General features: G+C 39.7%; 1 protein-coding gene across 3 annotated transcripts in view; it reads right to left on the bottom strand.

Annotated features, from left to right (window-relative positions):
- ARHGEF28 (Rho guanine nucleotide exchange factor 28) overlaps positions 1-19547 on the bottom strand; it is a 283144-nt gene that overhangs the window by 160424 nt on the left and 103173 nt on the right. For all 3 annotated transcript variants that reach the window (XM_090276382.1, XM_090276380.1, XM_090276381.1), the window contains exons 3-4: positions 9000-9147; positions 6317-6610 (exon numbers count right to left, since the gene is read on the bottom strand). In XM_090276382.1, the coding sequence (XP_090132508.1) occupies positions 6317-6610; positions 9000-9147 (442 nt within the window). The remainder of the gene's footprint in view (positions 1-6316; positions 6611-8999; positions 9148-19547) is intronic.

Genomic DNA, 19547 nt, shown 5'->3' with positions numbered 1-19547 from the left:
CACAAACAAGTTCAGCCTATAAGGAGACCTTTGAATATACGAACTACTTTTACCTAGAAAACTACAAAAAAGTCCAAATTGGTTTTTCAAAATAAAAGTAATTTACTGTGGCAAAAAAAATATATTGAATCTGCAAATTGTTGCTATACATTGCTTTATAAGTGTAAATTTATATGGAAGTCTCTGTATGAATATTTTTAAGAAAGTGGTTTTTTTTTTCCTTAAATCAGAAAGCATAAACAGAACAAGCTGTACCACTTCCATTGGGAGAGGAGCTACTATGTTCCCAGGGGCTATCAGTCCTCCCAGATGGCAGCTGTCGTCCCTTTGGGCTCTTTCTGCAAATACCAGCCTTCCCAATGCTGATGGAAAGCATGGTGCTTGCCAGCCATGTCAAGCATCTGGGAACATAAGTGAAGGCAAGTAACTCAGCTGAGCAGGAAGAGAAGGCTTCAACTCAAAAGTTACCCTAGCACCAACAGACTAAAACAGATATTTTATCCTAGTTAACCTAATTTTCAAAAGCATGCCAATCTCTGAGAAAAGATTTCTGTTGAAAAACCAAACAAGCAAACTACCCTCCCTAAAAAAAAGAAAAAACAGGTAAATTATGAAATTTTATTGAATAATTATTATATAAATACTCAAAGTTTTGCTGCATATTTGGGGGCCTGAGACCCTGCAAAAGCTTTTATCATGAAAGCTTCCTTACAGAAAAAATGGGTTTAATTTTACAAAATAGAAATCCAATTTTATTTATGGTACAAAATTAAATAAAACCCAGGATATTTCCTTCCCTAGGACACATAATGAAGTTGCATTGTGAGTAATGATGGGTAGGATGCAGGGCCAAGAAAGGCTCTGTTTTGCTTTAAGAGACACACAGTCCATTCAGACTCTGGGCTTACTCCAGGATCTCAGGCCTTCCTGACACTTCTCGGTGGTTAAAGAGAGGGGAAAAAAGGATTTATTATTAAATGCAAGGAAATACAATAACGCTTCAATCAGACTTTTTCAAGACAAAATCATTACAGAAATCAATGTTTATTTATTAACAGCTATTTATGCCTCCCCAAAGAAGCATAAATGAATAAACACAAAGAAGCTTTAGTAAGTGTGAATAGTGAAGCTTTAAATAGTTTTCAGATAAATATTAGAAAAAATAATTACTAAGAAAATATCTTTTTACACTGACAATGCCCCTTCCACTAACATATGATAAACTCCAGAGGGCCCTGTGCCTCAGTTTATTATTTTTGCTACTGTAATTCATTGCCTTGAAGACAAGCAACATGAATGAAGTATGTACACTAGAAAAAAAGATGCATTGAGCACATAAGAGGTTCTAAACTGTTTAGAATAAAATTCTACTAAATTAAAGGAGAAAAATCATGATGGCGACATCCCCTCTCCCATCAAAGCACGAAACGGACAGCTGTACACGGAGCAATTCCCTGAGAGAAATCCAGAAACTACATGAATGATTCCTGTAAGGTGAATGAAAAGATACCCACATTGAAATGAGTATGAAAGGCTGAGACAATCTCTCATAAACCCCATCCCCAACACAGAGCCATACAATCTACAGGGAACCCACAACTCCCAGCTTCTCCCTAAGAAGCAAAGGTTTGGGTCACTCATCTAGCACCCCAACTTTTGAGGCTCCCACCGGAGTGACAGGCCCCAAAAACATCTAGCTCTGAAAGCCAAAGGGGCTTGTATCCATGTGCCCCACAGGACTTCAGCAAACAAAGAAGCAGTTCTTAATAGTCACGCAAGCACAATGGCTCTCTCCCCAGGGCTCAGTGCAGAGGGAGCAGGCAGAAACACGCATCCCCTAGTCTTTCCCTGGAAAGGATTTAACTGCATACAAATTATTGCCTGAGGGTTCAGTTTCTAATTAGCATGCATCTAGGGGCTGGCTGGACTTAGGAGCCAATGGGCATTTCCTCCCTCCTCACTCCAGCTCACTCCAACAATAAAGCCAGATCACTAGCATCTCTCTGGAAGGATCTTATACACATGTCTGGTGCCACCCAAGGGACAGATTCCCAGATCACCTGGCTCTGACAGCCAATGGGGCTTGCATTCTCAAGGACTGGAGTGGGAAAAGCAGCAGCTAATGGGTACGCACACGGACACTCACTATAGCTATCCCTCTAAAGTTCAGCACAGAAGGAGCAAGCCTGTCTCCCAGTTTTTCCCTGAAAGGGATCTGACTGCATACTTTCCCAGCTTCTGCATTTTAATCAGCCCAGATCCAGGTGTTAACTAAGATCCTCCCTTTGGGGCACTGATGGGTCTTGGCACACCCTTAAGTACTTCAGGCCACTAAAAACAAAGACAGCAAATTGAATAATCACAAAGGTTTAAGAGCAGCCAGGTGCTTGGGCTGATTGATGAGGTTCACCTGCTACACAAGACCAGTCTGTTAAGACTAGGAGAGGTGCCTCTTTTATCTAATGCTCAGAAACCAACAGAAAGTCAAAGAAAATGAAGAAACAAAAGAATATGTTTCGAATAAAAAGATAAATCTCCAGAAACTGACTTTAATGAAATGAAGATTAAGGGATTTATCTGACAGAGTTCAAAATAATGGTTATAAAGATGCTCACCAAGGTCAGGAGAGCAATGCATAAACAAAGGATTTCAATGAAGAGACAGAGACTATTAAAAAGCACTAAATGGAAATCACAGAGCTGAAGAATAGAATCACTGAAATGAAAAATACAATAGAAGGGTTCAACAGCAGACTAGATTAGTGGAAGACAGGACTGGTGAACTGGAAGACCATAGTGAAATTCTTCCATTCAGAGGAGCAAAAAGGAAAGGGAGTGTTAATCCCTCAACACTGGTGGTTCAGAGAAGTTCTATCACAAGTCTTGGCTGCAGGCAATGTTACCTCAACTACTGCAAACTGATCTTAGAAAGTCTAAAAAAGGTCCTAGAAATCTTCAAGGAACTGTTTACAATATCAGGGTTTTATTCCTTTGACTATAGCTTCATTTGTTTTCCACATATGTAATACAATTGCTTTCCACATATGTAATACAATATATTCTCTATATATGGAAACCCATTTGTATACACACACATACACGTCAACTTATACTGAGAACTTAGTATATTCAGACATGGTTTAGAAGCTTCACCATACATTATTTAATTTAACCAACAAAAAACAAAAAACAAAAACAGTCCCTCAAACTAGTACCTCATTTTAGAAATTCTAATTTTGTGGCATCAGAACTAAAATAGCTTGCCCATGAAGTCTCAGAGCCAGTATGCAACAGGGCCAGGATTTGAACCTGGCTCCAGACACATATTCTTAATGACTGTGACACTATAACTGTTCTCCCATAAAATACAATGTCTCACAAAAAAAAGGAACTGCTCTATTCTCCTCTCATAAAAATACATATACCTCTATAAGTAAGGCAGAGAGGTCAGAAAAGGACCCCTTGGTGGCATAAGTCACCAAGGATATGCATAAGCCAAAGGTCATGATAGATGGAGGCTTGGAAAATAAGAATACATCTCCAAACAATGAAAATGGCAATAAGATGACCCTTAGCTACTTGGGGGCGGGGGGTAAACCCAGTGTTCTCCAAACTTATTTGATCATATGTCTCTATCAGCAAAAATAATCAAACATGCGCTTCCAATACCAATTGTGCATGTTACATTATGCTGAGTCAGCTCCAACTCCTGGCAACCCTATGAATGAGTGATGTTCACAATATCCAGCCTGCAACAGCCCTGCTCAGAAAACTGCATTCATGCACCATTGTAAATCTACAGATTACAATATTAGTAAATCTCAGAAACTTTATTTCTTAGTTTTGGGAAGAAAAATAAACATAGCGTGTGGGTAACATAAATCCCATTTTGGAGACTCTTAGTTTAAGCTATTCATGTGTACTTATAATGTTCCATACTTTCGATAATCTGCCATTGTGCAAACTGAACCACTGCAGCCTTCAAGCTGCTATGCAGAGGGAGTAGCTGGCTGCGGAAGGAGCCCTAGGACTGGCCTGCATTTGCCTGTCTGTGAGCCTTTCCACAGCTTCACTTACGGCCTTGAGTGCAGCAACTGGTGAGAAATTATGAAGCTGTAAGTTTTTGTTAAAATGGATCTGCCTTCCAAATAATAAAACACCCTCAAATATTATTGTTAGAATTTTTTAAAAGCCAGACAACTTAGGAAAATAAGATCCTTAGCCAGAAAACACACATATACATATACATATATAACAGTGGAAAACTGTGACAGTGGGAAACTGTTGCCCACCCCACCAACCTTTTGACATTGTTTCTGTAAGTGCTGACTCTTGACTAATAAGTGGGTTGTAGATGAACAGCCTGTTTGTATAAGAATCCTGGGAACTAGTTTCCAAAGATATAGATTCTGACCTTCAGAAATCACAGCTCCAGGAAATCTACTGACCTTTAATCAAAGATTCAGGATGACGTGAAGCTGAGATGCTGGGGAGCCAGCATGACTAAACCAGGATGACACACAGTAGACCATCACTTGCCTTATCAGAATGGACTGTGCTCATCTGCACGTAGAGAACTTTTCAACCTCCTCCCTTGATCTCTTTGTTCTGTTCTCCTCCCCCTCCTTATAAAAGCCCCTGCCTCCACTCAGAGGTGGAGATGGGCTTTGTGACATGGGTCCCCCATCTTCCAGGTTGCTGGCACCTGAAAATAAACCACTTCCCTTTACAGCAGGACCTGCCTCTTTCATAGAGGCAGGCAGCCAGATCTGCTTTCGGTTACATATACGCATATGAATGAATATATGTAAATATACATGTATATAATGAATTAATATATGAACATATCCATGTATATAATCCATGTGTGTCTACACACACACACACACACGTGCGTGTGTATAAAGTTTCTTTGCCAGGAAACACTTTTCTCCTATATACAGGGGTAGGCAAAAATAGGTTTACAGTTGTAATAAAAATAAATAATACAATAATTAATAAATAACAATACAAGAATAAACACTGTGTTTCATGTACTCACAGCTGTAAAGGTACTTTCGCCTGCCCCTGTATGTATACAAGAGAATTAAAACAGTGGTGTGCAATTCCTTGAAGGTATAATGATACAACCTTCATTCATTCAACAAATATTTCTTGAGCATCTGCTATGTACTGAGCTCTTTGCTAGGTCTTTGGGGATAACAGTAAGCAGCACAGGCACCACCCACTCGCTCAGGGAGCCACCCCGTGTACATATTCATCAGATACCACACAGTGCAGTGTGTAGGAGTCAGACATGGCTTATCGCTGAACTAGGCTTGCAATGTCTCTCATCAAGGTCTTAAGAAATAAGAAACATCCTCAAGTGCCCAGGATAATTTTAGTATAAGCCTGATTAAAGGAAAGAAACAGAGATCCTTTTTGATTGTAACTATGGCCTTATGATTTTCTTTACAAAAATCATACCCCTTCACATAGAATAATGCATGTAATGCCAGCCATGAGCAAACTTAAACCAACTCGTAACTAGATTTTATCAGAAACAGAAACTCTTGAAAATAGCATTATCCAACCACAAAACTAAAGTCATGGGAAGAATACAGAAAAGCAGCAATAGTATGTGTTGTATTCAATGAAATACTACAGAGCAACTTCTCTGTAGTTCCAATAAAATTATGGAATTTGTATCACCATAACATGCATCCATTGAACAGTTTAGCCTCATGCCTAGAGTGAGTTTGTATACAATATCATCTCTGTTCACACAGATTCCAAATGGTTCGTGTTTGTAGTCTATTCAGTCTTTTAGTAAACAGGAGGCATCCAGGGGGAACTCCAGAAGTTAGTACAAATATAATATGAAGGCTCACAGTGACACTGACATTTTTAAAGATGTCAACCCAAAGGCTACATTTCCTTCATGGCCACATTTCTTCTAAATGTTCCCCAGAGTTGGCTGCATGCTCTTCATTGCTGCATGACGCTCCCTGTTTGGAAACAGGCAGCAATATCCCCATCTCCCAGCAAGGAAACATGCCAAAGGGAGTGGAGCCACGGCCCAAAGCAGCTGGCTCAAGAGCCTTCCACAAAGAACAGTCCTTCCCTCCTGAGGCAGAGCTCTTCACCTGCGGGAACAGAGTAGCATCAACCAGCCCAGAGATGAGTGGCTCAGGATTGCAGGGAAACCAGCCACATCAGGCCCAGGCTTGGGCCAAGAGTGGGCAGGAAAACCCACGCAAGAAAACAGACAATAAATTGTAAGACATATTCTAAACTTGACAGAGAGGAGGCATGCAAATTTTTTGGTACAGACCCACCTTCAAGTGAAGAACTTCCCAAGACAGTCCACCCAGGAGGCAATTCCAGATGGGTCAGAGCCAGTACAAGTTCCTCATCCAAGGCAGGCAATGCTCCCACCGTCAGGGCGAATGGGGTCAGCAAGGTCTGATGGCTACTGGCAGTGAGGCGATCAGCCTGGGTGACCAGCAGACGGGCCAGCCTGCAGGCCATGTTGTCCACGTAGGTCACTGATACGGAGTCCATGGTCACTGGGGAATACCCTTCTGAGCAGAGGCACACAGACACCGTCACCGTCTCCTGAAGCCCGTGGCCTGGACAACAAGACAGTGAACAGTTCACCCAGAGTCTACATGAGATGCTGTCACTGTGTCCAAAGTGCTAGTGGTCACCTGTCTCACTACACTGCTGAAGCAGACCACATGCTACCGGAGACCAAGGCAGAAAGGAAATGCAGCAACTTATCTTCAATGCTGCCAAGCCTGTGGGGCCAAATTAAAGCGGACTCCCTCCTCTTCTAGTGACGACTGCTTTTAAAAGTAACCTTGACAAGCTCTGAGCGTGTCACCTAATATGACCAGACTCTGTTATTTGGCATACCTTCACATTTTACATCTACCCCAGCCCCTGAATTCAAGCTTGTCATCTTAAAGGTCTTTGCTCCTTTCTGCTCTGCCATTTCCCCTTGAGTCATACATTTAAATGCATTTTATTCAGATGATAGTTTTATAAAGCAGCACTTCAGTTACACAAGTTCATCCTAATTCCACAGAGCTCCACTGAATGTGAGTGGGGGTGGCTGAAGACTACTGAGACAGAAATGTGTATACTTCACCTCGTCCTGCTACCCGTTCCTCCTCCTTACATGTCTCTTCTTCCATCTTGCCAAGGTTGGTGAACTTCTATTTTTATGCTACCCATGACAGAATTTCCAAAACTTAGTCCCACCAAACTTCTGTATTATGATAATCATAGCTGGACAGAAGAAGGGTTAACATTCAGCCTCCGCTGGACTCCGAGCATATGGCTAATGAATGCAAGTCGTTCCTTCTCTCCCTATTCTCCAAAGCCTCTCCCCAAACACAATGTGCTCGGGCTTCAAGGAAAAAGAGCATCCTGGTTTACTAAACAAGAACTACTGCCATCTTCACATTGATCTTTTTTAAATGGTCTAATGTGCGGGTACAGAATGGAGCCCCCACCGCCAGCCTACACATGTCCAAAATATAATACAGAAATCTGTTCTACATAACTCTAAAAGGTACCCTGGTAAAGCTATAACCAGGGAAATTTAAGGTTTAGAGACAGGGACTGTCACCGGCCTTAAGAGATATGTTAAAATGAAGGTAAAAACCCTAACTTCTAAACAGGTTACTATATAATCAAGAATACTGTCTTTAACATAACAAAAAGTGGCAAGGGGGTTCACCCCTACATACAAGTTAAGACAAAACAAAAGCTTTGACATTAGAAGTGGCACTTTAGTTATTTTTATTCTTTCTCTAGAAAAGGCTTCATAAAAATGTAAACTAAGAAAAGAGGGGGACGCCAAGGCAGGAAAAACAAAAATTTAATTCCAAAGCAAAAGGGCAGAGGCACAAGAGACCCACACAAAGTGACTCTGTGTCATTAATGAGGTTTGACTTTTTTTTTTTCTCTTATAAAGACGGGAGATAGCGAAGCAGAGTGAGAAGTGCTTAAAACTGCCCACAAAACAACAGATTGACTCAAGCCCAGGAAGCTGAAAGGTAAAACTTAACACATTTCTGCAGTTCTGCCTCTGCCTGTGTTTGTATGTTTACTGTCTACCTTCTTTCCACAAGTAACAGATATACTAGAGAAGCATGCAGACACATTTTTCCTCTAAAATGAGGTCCATCTTACCTATAAGAAAATCTGATGGTTCCCTATGTGCTACAATTTAAAAAGTAACTGAAGGACCCACAGTTAAATAAAACTGATCAATCAACAAGCAAAAACCACCAACTCCTCCCTTCCTGCAGGAAATGACTGACATCTTAATTACACCTTTAGGCTAGAGCTTGATGTCTCAATGCACAACCCACACCCCAGTAAAAACACATCACACCTGTATCTGAAATGGGCTAATAGCTCATGATAACACATTACCATGATACATTAAGTTGTCATCTGTCACCGTGGTGATTGGCGAGATTATCTGAGAGAATTACAGGTTTTGGAACATGACCATTTTGGTGGTGGAAAGAGAAAGTTCTGGAGCCTGACACCCAGCAAGGACACATCTGGGTGGACAGGGTGCCAGGAAAGGAAGCCCAGCCACCAACATGAGCAAGCAAGGAGAGGCAGGCCCTGCTGGGCTGGCCACAGTGAATGAGGAAGGGAGAATGAAGACAACAGTCAACGTCTCCGCGCTGCGTGGGCCACCCCTGGCAATGGGATCTGGGACTACAGGAGGCAATCCTAAGATCTAGTGTCACCTCCCCTGGACAACAGCCAAAGCACACCCAGCCTTGAGGTTAAGGCTAGGCTGCTCAGACAGCCTCAGGTACAGCTGGAAGAACCTCACATACACACAGACACACACGCACATACTCTCACACACCCATCCCCCCTTGAGGCACTGTTTGCTTTCTCCTCCTGGTTTCCTTCCCAGCCTACATCCCTGGTGGGAAGATGCTTACGGACAGATTTTCCAACTGCACAGTAAAGAGGACACCTCACCTGGAATGCTGGATTGGAGAACGTTATCCTCCGTGCGTTCTGCGATCATGATGTGTCTCTGATGAGATCCGTTATAAATAAAGTAAAACTCGGCATCTTTAGGAAGATAGACATTTTTGCCAAACTTTGCATAGACCGTCATCTGCCCCTGAAAAATAAATAAGTTGGGGTATCATCACATTTCCTCATCCTGGCTCTAAGAAACCACAATAAAAAAGACCTGTGTCCCAACCAGGACAGTTTGTCACATTCACTTTATGTGAGTGAGCTCAAATACTACAAAGCCTTCTTCCCAACACTTTGGATGACAGGGAGATGCTTTCTGAGATACCAAAGTATGAGTACTGAAGTATGAGTGTCAGAGCTGATTTGTTCTGTTTTGAAAGTTGAAGAAGTCTGAAGCGTAGGGAAGAATTTTTCTTCTTAAAAAATATTTTACGTATTTATTTTTAGAGAGGGGAAAGGAGGGAGATACAGAGGGAGGAAAACATCCATGTGAGAGAGAACACTGATGATCAGCTGTCTCTTGCACACTCCCCAGCCAGGGGCCAAACCTGCAACACAGGCCTGTGCCCTGACTGAGAATCAAACCAGCGACCTTTCGCTCTGTGGGTCGACGCCCAACTAACTGAGCCACGTGGCTCAGGGCAAAATTTTTCTTTTTCATTAAGAAATGTGAAAATATGATACTTTGTCTTTTACTCCATTTGAATTCCAGCCTGATGAACACCATTATGTGCATTTTTCCCTCTATCTGAGATACCACCAGGGTAAAGATTCAAAACAATTATCCTTTAGCTATATCCTTACCCTGTCCTACATACAACAGATCTGGTTGTAAGAAACTTCGATATTCACACACATTGCGAAATAAAACCACACGCTTGCTGTGCCTTTCCAATAGTTATCAGTCTTCCCTGAGGGACTTCCAAGTCCTCTTCTCGTCCGGCCTGGCTTCACACTTTCTCTTGAGAGCTTCCAATTTGGAACAGAGCCCTGCTAAGTACCCTGGCCCCAAGGAGAGGGGGCACAGCCCAGTCACCAAGGCACACTCGGAGGAAGGAAGGAAGGTGGAGGAAGCCGCGGCAGACACATCACCATCCAGAGGCTGTGCAGAGGGGCAACATCCGCAGTGCTTACAGGGGAGCAGCAGGGAGGCAGGAGCCTGCCAGATGATCCTGGGGCCTTGAAGGACTCTGGACACTCCCTCCCCTCAAACATAAAAAACGGCAATACAAAGGGGACCTCCAGGGAGAGGGTACATTCCGCCCAGCCTGTAGGAGTGGCAGGGAAATGGAAACCAGGAGGTGGAAGGGGTCGCCTACCTTGGAGGGTCTCCAGAGCTCAGCCCAGCCCAGCCTGGAGGAGCATGTGGGCTTTTGTGAGCTTGCCCAACAAAAACAAACGCACCCTCCGAGGACGCCTCACCCTGTGACAGGGGAGAAAAGTGAGCAGAGAGAAGTCTGCATAGTCTCTTCAACAGAGACTTTGATGGATATTAGCATGATATTCTGTAGGATATCAAGAGGTAGGCCAATCGACATCAAAGCTAAAATCGAGGTGGAGCTCCTCTTTCCAGAAGCCACCTTGCTTTTTTCTTCGAAAATTTTAAAAATAAAAAGGCTAGGTTTATCTAGTGGTTTGCAATCCATGACACACAAGAAACATTATCTTAAATTTTGAATGGGGATAAATACAAATTGTAGAGTTCTAAAAAGAATCTCCAGTTCCCTATTTTGAATTGTCCTTTCTCTGTGTGTGAGCTTGCACACACGTGCACAGATATAATCAATAGAAAGTAACATGCCAAGAAAAATCTACCATACAATAGCTTCAAAAAAGAGTTCAGGAAGAGGATCTGAAAAAAGAAAAACGTCTGACATGACTGAGAGGAAACTTAGATGAAATTCCATTTCCTAAAAAAGGAAGAACAGCTTGCTTTCGTCATGTTCCTGGTTGCCAAAGGGACTGTTAATTACTCATGGACCAAATCTGACCTGACCTGTTGATATTTTTTTAAATAGAAAACATTATGTATACAGATCAAAGTTTTTCACAGATCACAAGGATATCTAATCTGTATCTATTCAAAACAATGATCATATTACTATTTTATCTGGTCAGGTGAACAAGAAATACGGCTTATGAAAGAATTGAACTGCAACCCTTTTCAATGCAACCCAACACAGTAGTTTTAGAATCAGTACGACTGCCTTTCAAGAGCGTGCCATGCTTTACACTGAGAAAAGAAGATAAACAACAGTGAGGTCAGAAATTACTCATATCCATTAAAGAGAGATGTCCAGAAGTCCTGGCATTAAGATTAATATTCAGCATAAAAGGAGTTTATTATTTGCTAATCACGAAGAGATCAGAAGGACACAATGTAATTACAGGAGAAGGAGGGAAGGGGGTGGATAAAGAAACCCACGGAGACCCCCAATGAGACAGAAAGGGGATGGGGAGACTGGGGGAGGGAGATGGCAAGAGAGAAAGAGGAAGACAGAGAAAGAAAACATGAATACACAGGAACATTTTCATTCAGAAAAGTTAGAGAAAGCTGGAAGCAAGTTTAGAGAAAGCTGGAAGCAAGTTTAGATATGCTATAAAGGAGATCAGCAGGAGGAAATTGTGCTGAGGAACAAGGTACAATATAATCAACTACAGGTGATAAGGTTTCACTGAGATTGGGGGTCTTTCTAATCAGTGTGGCCACTGAAAATCTGCTACTTTACTTAAAAGGCCACTAATTCTATTAATGGCAAAGATAAATGAGAGTTTACAGAATTCCATTGTGCCTCCATCATGTCTACATCTGGATTCAATTGCATACTTTGTTTTAAGCAATTAAAAACTATAAACTTCCCTAAGTGAATTTGTTGGCATCAATATCAGAATCACTCTGCTTCTATGCAGAAATAATAGATGTGTTATCACCTCTCTGTCAATTCACTATTTCCCAAATTTAAAATAAAAGAAAGAAAAACTCAAGTATTTCACTAAACCTTCTGGAAACAATAAAAGGCATAATAGGCAAGATTATCTTCCCAAATTAACCTATAAACTTAATGTTCTCTAATCAAAACCCAAACTGAATATTTCAAATGAAACTCAACAAGTTTATTATAAAGTTCACCTGAAGAATAAATACACAAGACTAGAAACGAACATTCTGAGAAAGAATGATATCTGGGCAGGGGGTGGAGGAAAGATCAGAACTTACCCCTCACAAAGCAAAACATACTTTAAAACCATGGTCACTGAAACAGTACAATAGTGGCACAGAGACAGACCACTAACTTCAGAGTTCAGAAACGGATGCATGGAGATTATGTAATAAAGGTGGCACTTCAAATGAGTGGGAAATGCTCTCCTCAACAAATAGTTTTGTAACAATAGCTATCCATTAGGGACAAAAACATTCTTCATACCAAATAGTTAAATTCCTAACTAACACAATATTGAATAAAATGAGAAGACTGTCTAAAACTTTTCATTATTGCACAAAAAAATAATAGCAATTAAAGATATCTAAATATAATCTATACTGACACCACTCTAATGTACCAACAGTTTTCATTTTTCCTATTTCCTTCTAGTCTTTGTTCAATGCACAGCTAATTACTACATAGCTAGACTCAGGGCATAAATACACAACACATATGGCTGAGCTTTGCTCTCTTCTATCAAAAATATTTTTCCATGTTGTTACAGTCTTTGGTACCATTTTTAATTGCATTCCATCAGGTGTTTGATGCTCGGTGATTTAATCACTCTATTGTACATTAACGGTATTTCTAGCTTAACATTACAAATAATACTACAGTAAACATTTTCATGTACATTGTTTTTATGCTTTAAATCCCTTTCCAGAATGAAATTCCAGAAATGGGCCAAGAATGTAAACACTTGTCACAGATTACAAAACTGCTTTCCAAAAACGTTATATCAACTTTCATTACCACCTGTACTGAGCAAGTATATCATATTCATCCCAACATTGCCAAAACTGTCATTTTTAGCATTTCCTGAATTAACAGATAATAAACAGTTCCTCATTGATTTAATTCATATTTTCCATTGCCACTGAAATTTATTGCCCATTTATATAAAAACCTGTTACTAAATGGCACCATCTTTGTTAGTGATCTGATTAAATTTCAATTTAAAGAATTCTGGTGTTCCCTCTTCTATCCACCTCTGCCTTAGGCAGGTCAAAATTTTCACTTTCTCAAAATCATTCCCCTTCTCCTCTGAAAGGTGAAGGTGTACCACCTATTTCCCTTCTCCTGGCCCAAATAAAAAGCACTCAGACCCTCCTGCAAAACCTCTCCAGGCCAGGTAACATGAACACAGGAACGACAAATGTAAACAAGAAAAGCTGAACTAAATATAATCATAGTAAATATATCTCAATATAAGCACAAACAGAAAAAAAATCAAGTACGTTAAACCAACATTTTTTTTACCACCAAGCAGCCCCATAGAGAAATTCTATTTGCAAAATTTATCAGTAATTTTCAAAGACCAAGCCTTCTGCATGAGATGCTGTAACATCTATGACTTGCTTCTCAAAGAAACAAAAAGATATCAAATGTATTTGCCATTCTCAACTATTTCACCCAACTTTCTACTCCTCTCCCAATAGCATTTAAGATGAAAGTGGTCACAGACACTGATGTGCATATTCTAAGTATTCTTCTATTAATCTATAACAGTATCCTAAGTTGCTTGGGGACTGTATTATCCTAATCACTAGGGATTTTTGTACTAATGTTCTCCCTCCTTTACTCACTTTCTTCTCTCTCATCTTCAACAGTCAATGTATCTGTATATAATTATATTGTTAGTAACAATATTATCTGTAGGACAACAGCCTTAGCAATTTAGTTTCTAAAATGTCTGGCATGAGTAGGCAATAAATAAATACTATCATTTCATATTGTGACAACTAGAACAAAGTGTGGATCCTTTTGGGGGGTGGTTCTTAATCTGGAGACATAGGAAGAGTCCATAAATGAGTTTCAGGTGGTCTGGGAACCTCTTAAAATTATTAGCAAAATTGTTTTTGTATGTATATATGTGTCCAATTTTATGTGGAAAGGTTTACGGACTTCATTATATCCTCAAAGGCACCCAAAGATTCAAAGAATGTTATAAACTCTAGCTTTTATAGTAACATACAAAAATGGAAATGTTTTTTGATGATAATAGTCACCTTTTTATATGACAGTAAGATGGTTCTACTGTTTTCTAAGGTATTATAGTATCCTACAGCTTTATATGGATCAATTTTTAGGATAGAAGCACAATGAGAGTAAATGTTAACTGACATATTAAATATTACAACTAAAGTTTACAAATACATGCCATGAAAACCATTATCATAATTATAATGCTCTAAGTAATCAAATTTGATTGTTGGTTTTTAATATTTGAAACTTGTCCTGTTTACAGTAACAACAACAACAAAAAAATAGCAATTCTACCTACAGCCTTCCCTGCTTGGCATGGTGTGTTGAATGTTGCAAGGTCCTTGAAAAGAGTAAAACATAAAAGCATTAGCCCATTCTACAGGTAAATTAATTAGAGTACAGGTATTGCTAACTAGCTCAGGATCCCAGAGCCAAATGAACAGTATTGGGTTTCTTGATTTCTGCCCCAACCTCCAAGTTAATTTATCCCCTTTATTATATTCAAGCACAACTCTAAAGAAAATGCTATGGGCAAAAAGTCTTTTATTTCTAATTATTGCATTTAACTGAAGTACTTCTTAAAAACAAAGTGTGAAAATGCAAAAAAAATTGTATATGTGTATCCATCTATTATATGTAGACATATGCATATCTATATACATACATGCATCTATTATCTTTTATGTGTGGAGTACTTCACAATTTATAAAGTGTTTTCTCCTGTATTTTCTCATCCTATCCCCACAATAATACCTGGGAAGTATAACCATAGTTCTTATTTTATAAATGAGACCCTGATAATATCAGGTCCGGTGAGTGGCAAAGCCACAGATCAAATCTAGATCTTCCTGTCCCAGACCTAGCACATTTTCCCCAACCTATTACTGTACAAACAGTCAATGCTCAAGTATTTATTGACTTATCTATACCTTTATGTTTAACTCAACATTTATTTTGTGTACTTACTACAAGAATTCTCACCCTGAAATCCATGGGTACCTCTGAGGTGGAGAGGGGAGTTCAGAAAAAATGTTCCTTAATCCTCCAAAGACATAGGCACAGTTTTAAGCAATCATCCTGAGAGAGTGTCTGTCTTTTCATTAGAAATCCTTAGAAGGGTACAAGGAGCACTAATACCAAACGGTTAAGAACCACTGGAGAGGGGCAGGGGTGGGTGGCGCAGGAGAGAGCAATGGGGGAAAAATAGGAAAACTGTACCAGATCAACAATAATAAATTTTTAAAAAATAAGAGACAAATAAAAAAATAAAGCATGTTTAAATCACTTATTTAAAATATCAAGATCATTCAAATTTATTATCCCAAACAAAAACTAAGTCAAAAAACAACAGGTAAGTACAAATTGTTTGGATCCAGGAGGAAGTATCAGAATGTCATGTTTTTCAAGGAAGATAAATTAAAATGACGTAAAAGACTTCAGACATTTCTTTAGAAATAACCATGGGGTAGGAATGGCTTCCATTTCCCAAAAGGATGAAATAGAGCACAGTATGCCAATTTTCTCGCTGATAATGAGAAAATATAGGCTGTTTACAAGAGAGACACTTAAAAATGACACAGAAAGCTTAAAATAAAAAGATATACTAAGCTACACTAACCAAAACAAAGCTACTATAGCCAAAAAAAAATCAAACAAAGTAGTTTTTAAAGCAAGACATAACAAGAGAAAGAGGAACTCTTTATCATATGAAGTATCAATTGAACAGGATTATATCATAGTATTAAATCTGTATGTACCTAAAAACATAGCTTCAAAGGAAATATTAACAAGTACGAAGGCGGAAATAGACAAATCCCTAAGCACAATGGGAGACTTTAGCTTGCTTCTCACAATAGCTGATAACACAGAGAAACAAAAACTGACAATGATATGCAATTAATAAATTACTAATAAAAAGAAATAATTACCATAAATTCAATATATATAATAATATTTATTTTAAAAGGTATCTATTATTCAAAACTCTGCATTAAACTCAAACACAAAAATTCCTGATGACTTTCACACTTGACAGAATGATTCACCACTAAAGAATTGAAATAACCATTGTTTCTGTAGCACAGCTGAATTGAGTAAAAAACAATTCATGACAGAGGTCAGTAAATGACTCCAGATTCCTCACAAGACAGAAGCAGGCTGAAAAGCTCCTTAGTTTGCTTCCCTTTTAAATCACTAACTTACAGCTTCCATAAAAACATAAACCTCTTAGAAGTTAAAAACAAAAACCTGACATTTTAAGCAGATAATAGGAAGAAATATACTGGATTAGGTATAAGAATACTTAAATTATAATCTCTACTCTTGCATTATCCGAATATTTCTTGAGAAATAAATGTCCTGCACTTGGTTTCAAAACAATCAAATGCAAAAATAAAGACAGAAGCAAAATGCAGTTTAAGAGTCGCATACCAGCTGGGATTTTAGTCAAAAATCAACTAAGGATGAGTCACCACTGTGACTAAAAGGCTAATTCTGCTCAACCACACAATGATGAAAATCTAGTAATTCCATTAGGAATGAGTGTGGACAGCTCTTTTCTATGCCTATCAGACATACCTTAGCCATGGAATACTTTAATGTAAATACAGACTAAAATGACAACATGTTCAGAGGAAAATGACAAGGATGCCATAGGGACTCAAAAACCATGTTGTCATATGAGGAACAATTGAAGGAACTGGGACTGTTTTGCCAGAGAAGAAAGGACTCATGGGTAAATGGTCATGGTTGCAAATATCTGAGGTTCTGTCATGCAGACAAGGGATTAGACAGGTCCTGCAGGCCCCAAGGGGAAAGCATAAAACAATGGAGGGAAGGACAGGACACAGTTCAGTTCTACAGTGAGAGCCATGTAAGGGATCAGAGGTGTCCAAGGATGACAAGGATTGCTTCAGCTCAGGAGGAATAAGCAGGACGAGGAAATGGTGGCTTTGTTTGTTTTGCCTTTTTGTTTGTTTTCAGAGAGAATGAGACTAAAAAACTTAGTCTTGAAAGGCTAGAATCTATGATACCTGGTATATACATTAGTAGCTTCCACATTTATAAAAAACAAAAAACAAAAAACGAGAAGACCTAAATAATGGTGTTTGTGTTTTGTTTTGTTTTGTTTTAATTAATTTCTCCCTCATTCTTTTGCTTTGGTTTACTTCCTATCTCCTTGGGTTAATGCTTAGTTTACTTTAATTCTCAGCATTAGTGGTTTTCAAACTGAGATCAGGGAAAGCCTGGCTTGTAATGGAAGAATGTTAGGAGTTCAAATATCCCATATAAATTTCATTTTGAAAAATACATTCCCAATTATTTTTAAACTAAAAATAATGTATTTACTTAAATGAATTATTTACCAAATTTTAATACACTGGACAGGACCTGAATTGCCAGGCTAAGTCATTGCTCTTGCTGACTTAATTGATTAATTAATGTAATAAATTTAAATTTGAAGAATATACTTATAATAAAGTTTTTACAAAGTTTATATATTAAAGTTATCCATAATACTTTGTTTTGGAAGAAAAAAGATTTGTCTTTCCAAAAAATATGTTGAAACACCACCTGCTGAAGGTCTCGGAGACGCCTCTGACTCTAGAATACCCTCTGACCCTCTGCTAGTGTATACTGGAAGATAAAGTGCTGTTAGCTCATTTTATATTTCATACCTCAAACAAACTTTACATTTGCAACACAGTAAAGACTATAATTCATCAATTTCAGACTCAGGTGGAACCCATGCAGATAGTAATTGTATATTATTATTACTTAACACCTGAAGTCGACGGATTTATGTCAAACCAAGTGTTGTCTGAAGATCAGTGTGGATCAGCTGACAGCACTGAATGTGCCAAAGACTATTAGAAATACAAAGAACCCTAAGTTTCCGTGAATTGATCCTCCTGGGCAAAGAACAGTGATACAACTATCTGTAATCTTATGTCACAGTAGACCACATAGTCCCTGGATTGCACAGGATGTCCTTCTTATGAGAGTACAAAAGGGGGGAGTCCCTGGAGAAGGAGGAGGGGCTCCATGGGGGTCAGAGGTTACAGCTCTTCCCACTAACAGCTTTGAGCAGTGAAAAGAGTACTGGCCCTTTGCCCCCTCATCTGACCAGCATCTGTGCCAGAACACCCCTTTCACCCTCCATTCCCAACAAACACACAGGCGTGCACACACTCATACACAAACACACACACAGCAGGCCATTCTTAATCAAGAGCACTGAAGATCCTGCCAAGTACCGCCCCATGCAAAATAAAAGAATCAGGGGAATCCTCGCTAAGAGAAGCATAGATTCAGAAAGTTATACAGTGAAATATAGAGCTGAAAGAAGGCTTAGAGTGCATCTGGATCAAAACTCTTACAAAATCTTTACCTTGCAGCGGAAAAACTGAAGGTAACCTGTTCTTGCTCTCAACACACAGTGAACCTGGGGTCACAACCAGGTCTTCGCCCTCCATCCAGTATTCTTCCCACTGCTCAAAGCTACCAAAGCTACCAGTCGGAAGAGCTGCAGCCTCTCACCCCCCAGGGAGCCCCTACTCCTCCTCCACTACTAGAAAGAATCTTGATGGAAACAAGTCAGATTCAGAAGTCAATCAACTCTCCCCAACTTCCCCAGCACCCACCCCCACAATATCAATAGCCCCCCACTCCCTTGCCTCTTCTCTGCCTAGACTCCCATCATCTTGGTCAAACTACAGAGCACCTCAGGGTCTGCCACTCTTCTCACTCTTTCCTTCTCAAATCAGCACAAGCAGGTAAAAGTCAGCTCAGTCACAGCATGGACACCATGAAGCCACAGAAACAAGAGGCAGGGCAATGAAGAAGGGGCATCCCCAGATGTCACGGCTGTGGGTTAGATCCCAGTCAGGGCACATACAAGAAGCAACCAATGAATGCCTAAGTAAGTGGAACAACAAATCAATGTCTCTCTCTCTCTCTTTCCCTCTCTCTCTCTCTCTCCCTCCCCCCCTCCCATTCCTCTCTCTCTCAAAAAGTCAATTTAAAAAAGAGATTTAACAAAGAGAGAAAGGGCAACCCGAAGCTCAGGGCAGCCCCAGCTCCAGAAGCCTGCCTGGAAAGAAAAAGACAGGAGGACGAGGGCTTGGTGGGCAGGGAAAGACAAAAACAGCAGCAGCTGCCGTGGGCTGGAGAGCAGTGACAAGGACAAGAGGAGGAAGGGCTGGGAAAGAAACAACAACAAAGCAACGCAGAATTTAATTGAAACAGGAAAAGGCAAAAATGATGAAAAATAAATAGATAAATGAAAATAAGCAGAGGAGAGAAATACCCACCCTACCAGAAACCTCAGTCTGGAAACACTTCTGTAAATAGG

The sequence above is a fragment of the Furipterus horrens genome, unplaced genomic scaffold (genome assembly GCF_987537825.1).
Source record: "Furipterus horrens unplaced genomic scaffold, mFurHor1.1.pri manual_scaffold_5, whole genome shotgun sequence".
In the NCBI taxonomy this organism is placed as follows: domain Eukaryota; kingdom Metazoa; phylum Chordata; class Mammalia; order Chiroptera; family Furipteridae; genus Furipterus; species Furipterus horrens.
This window is presented reverse-complemented; position numbering and strand designations above follow the sequence as displayed.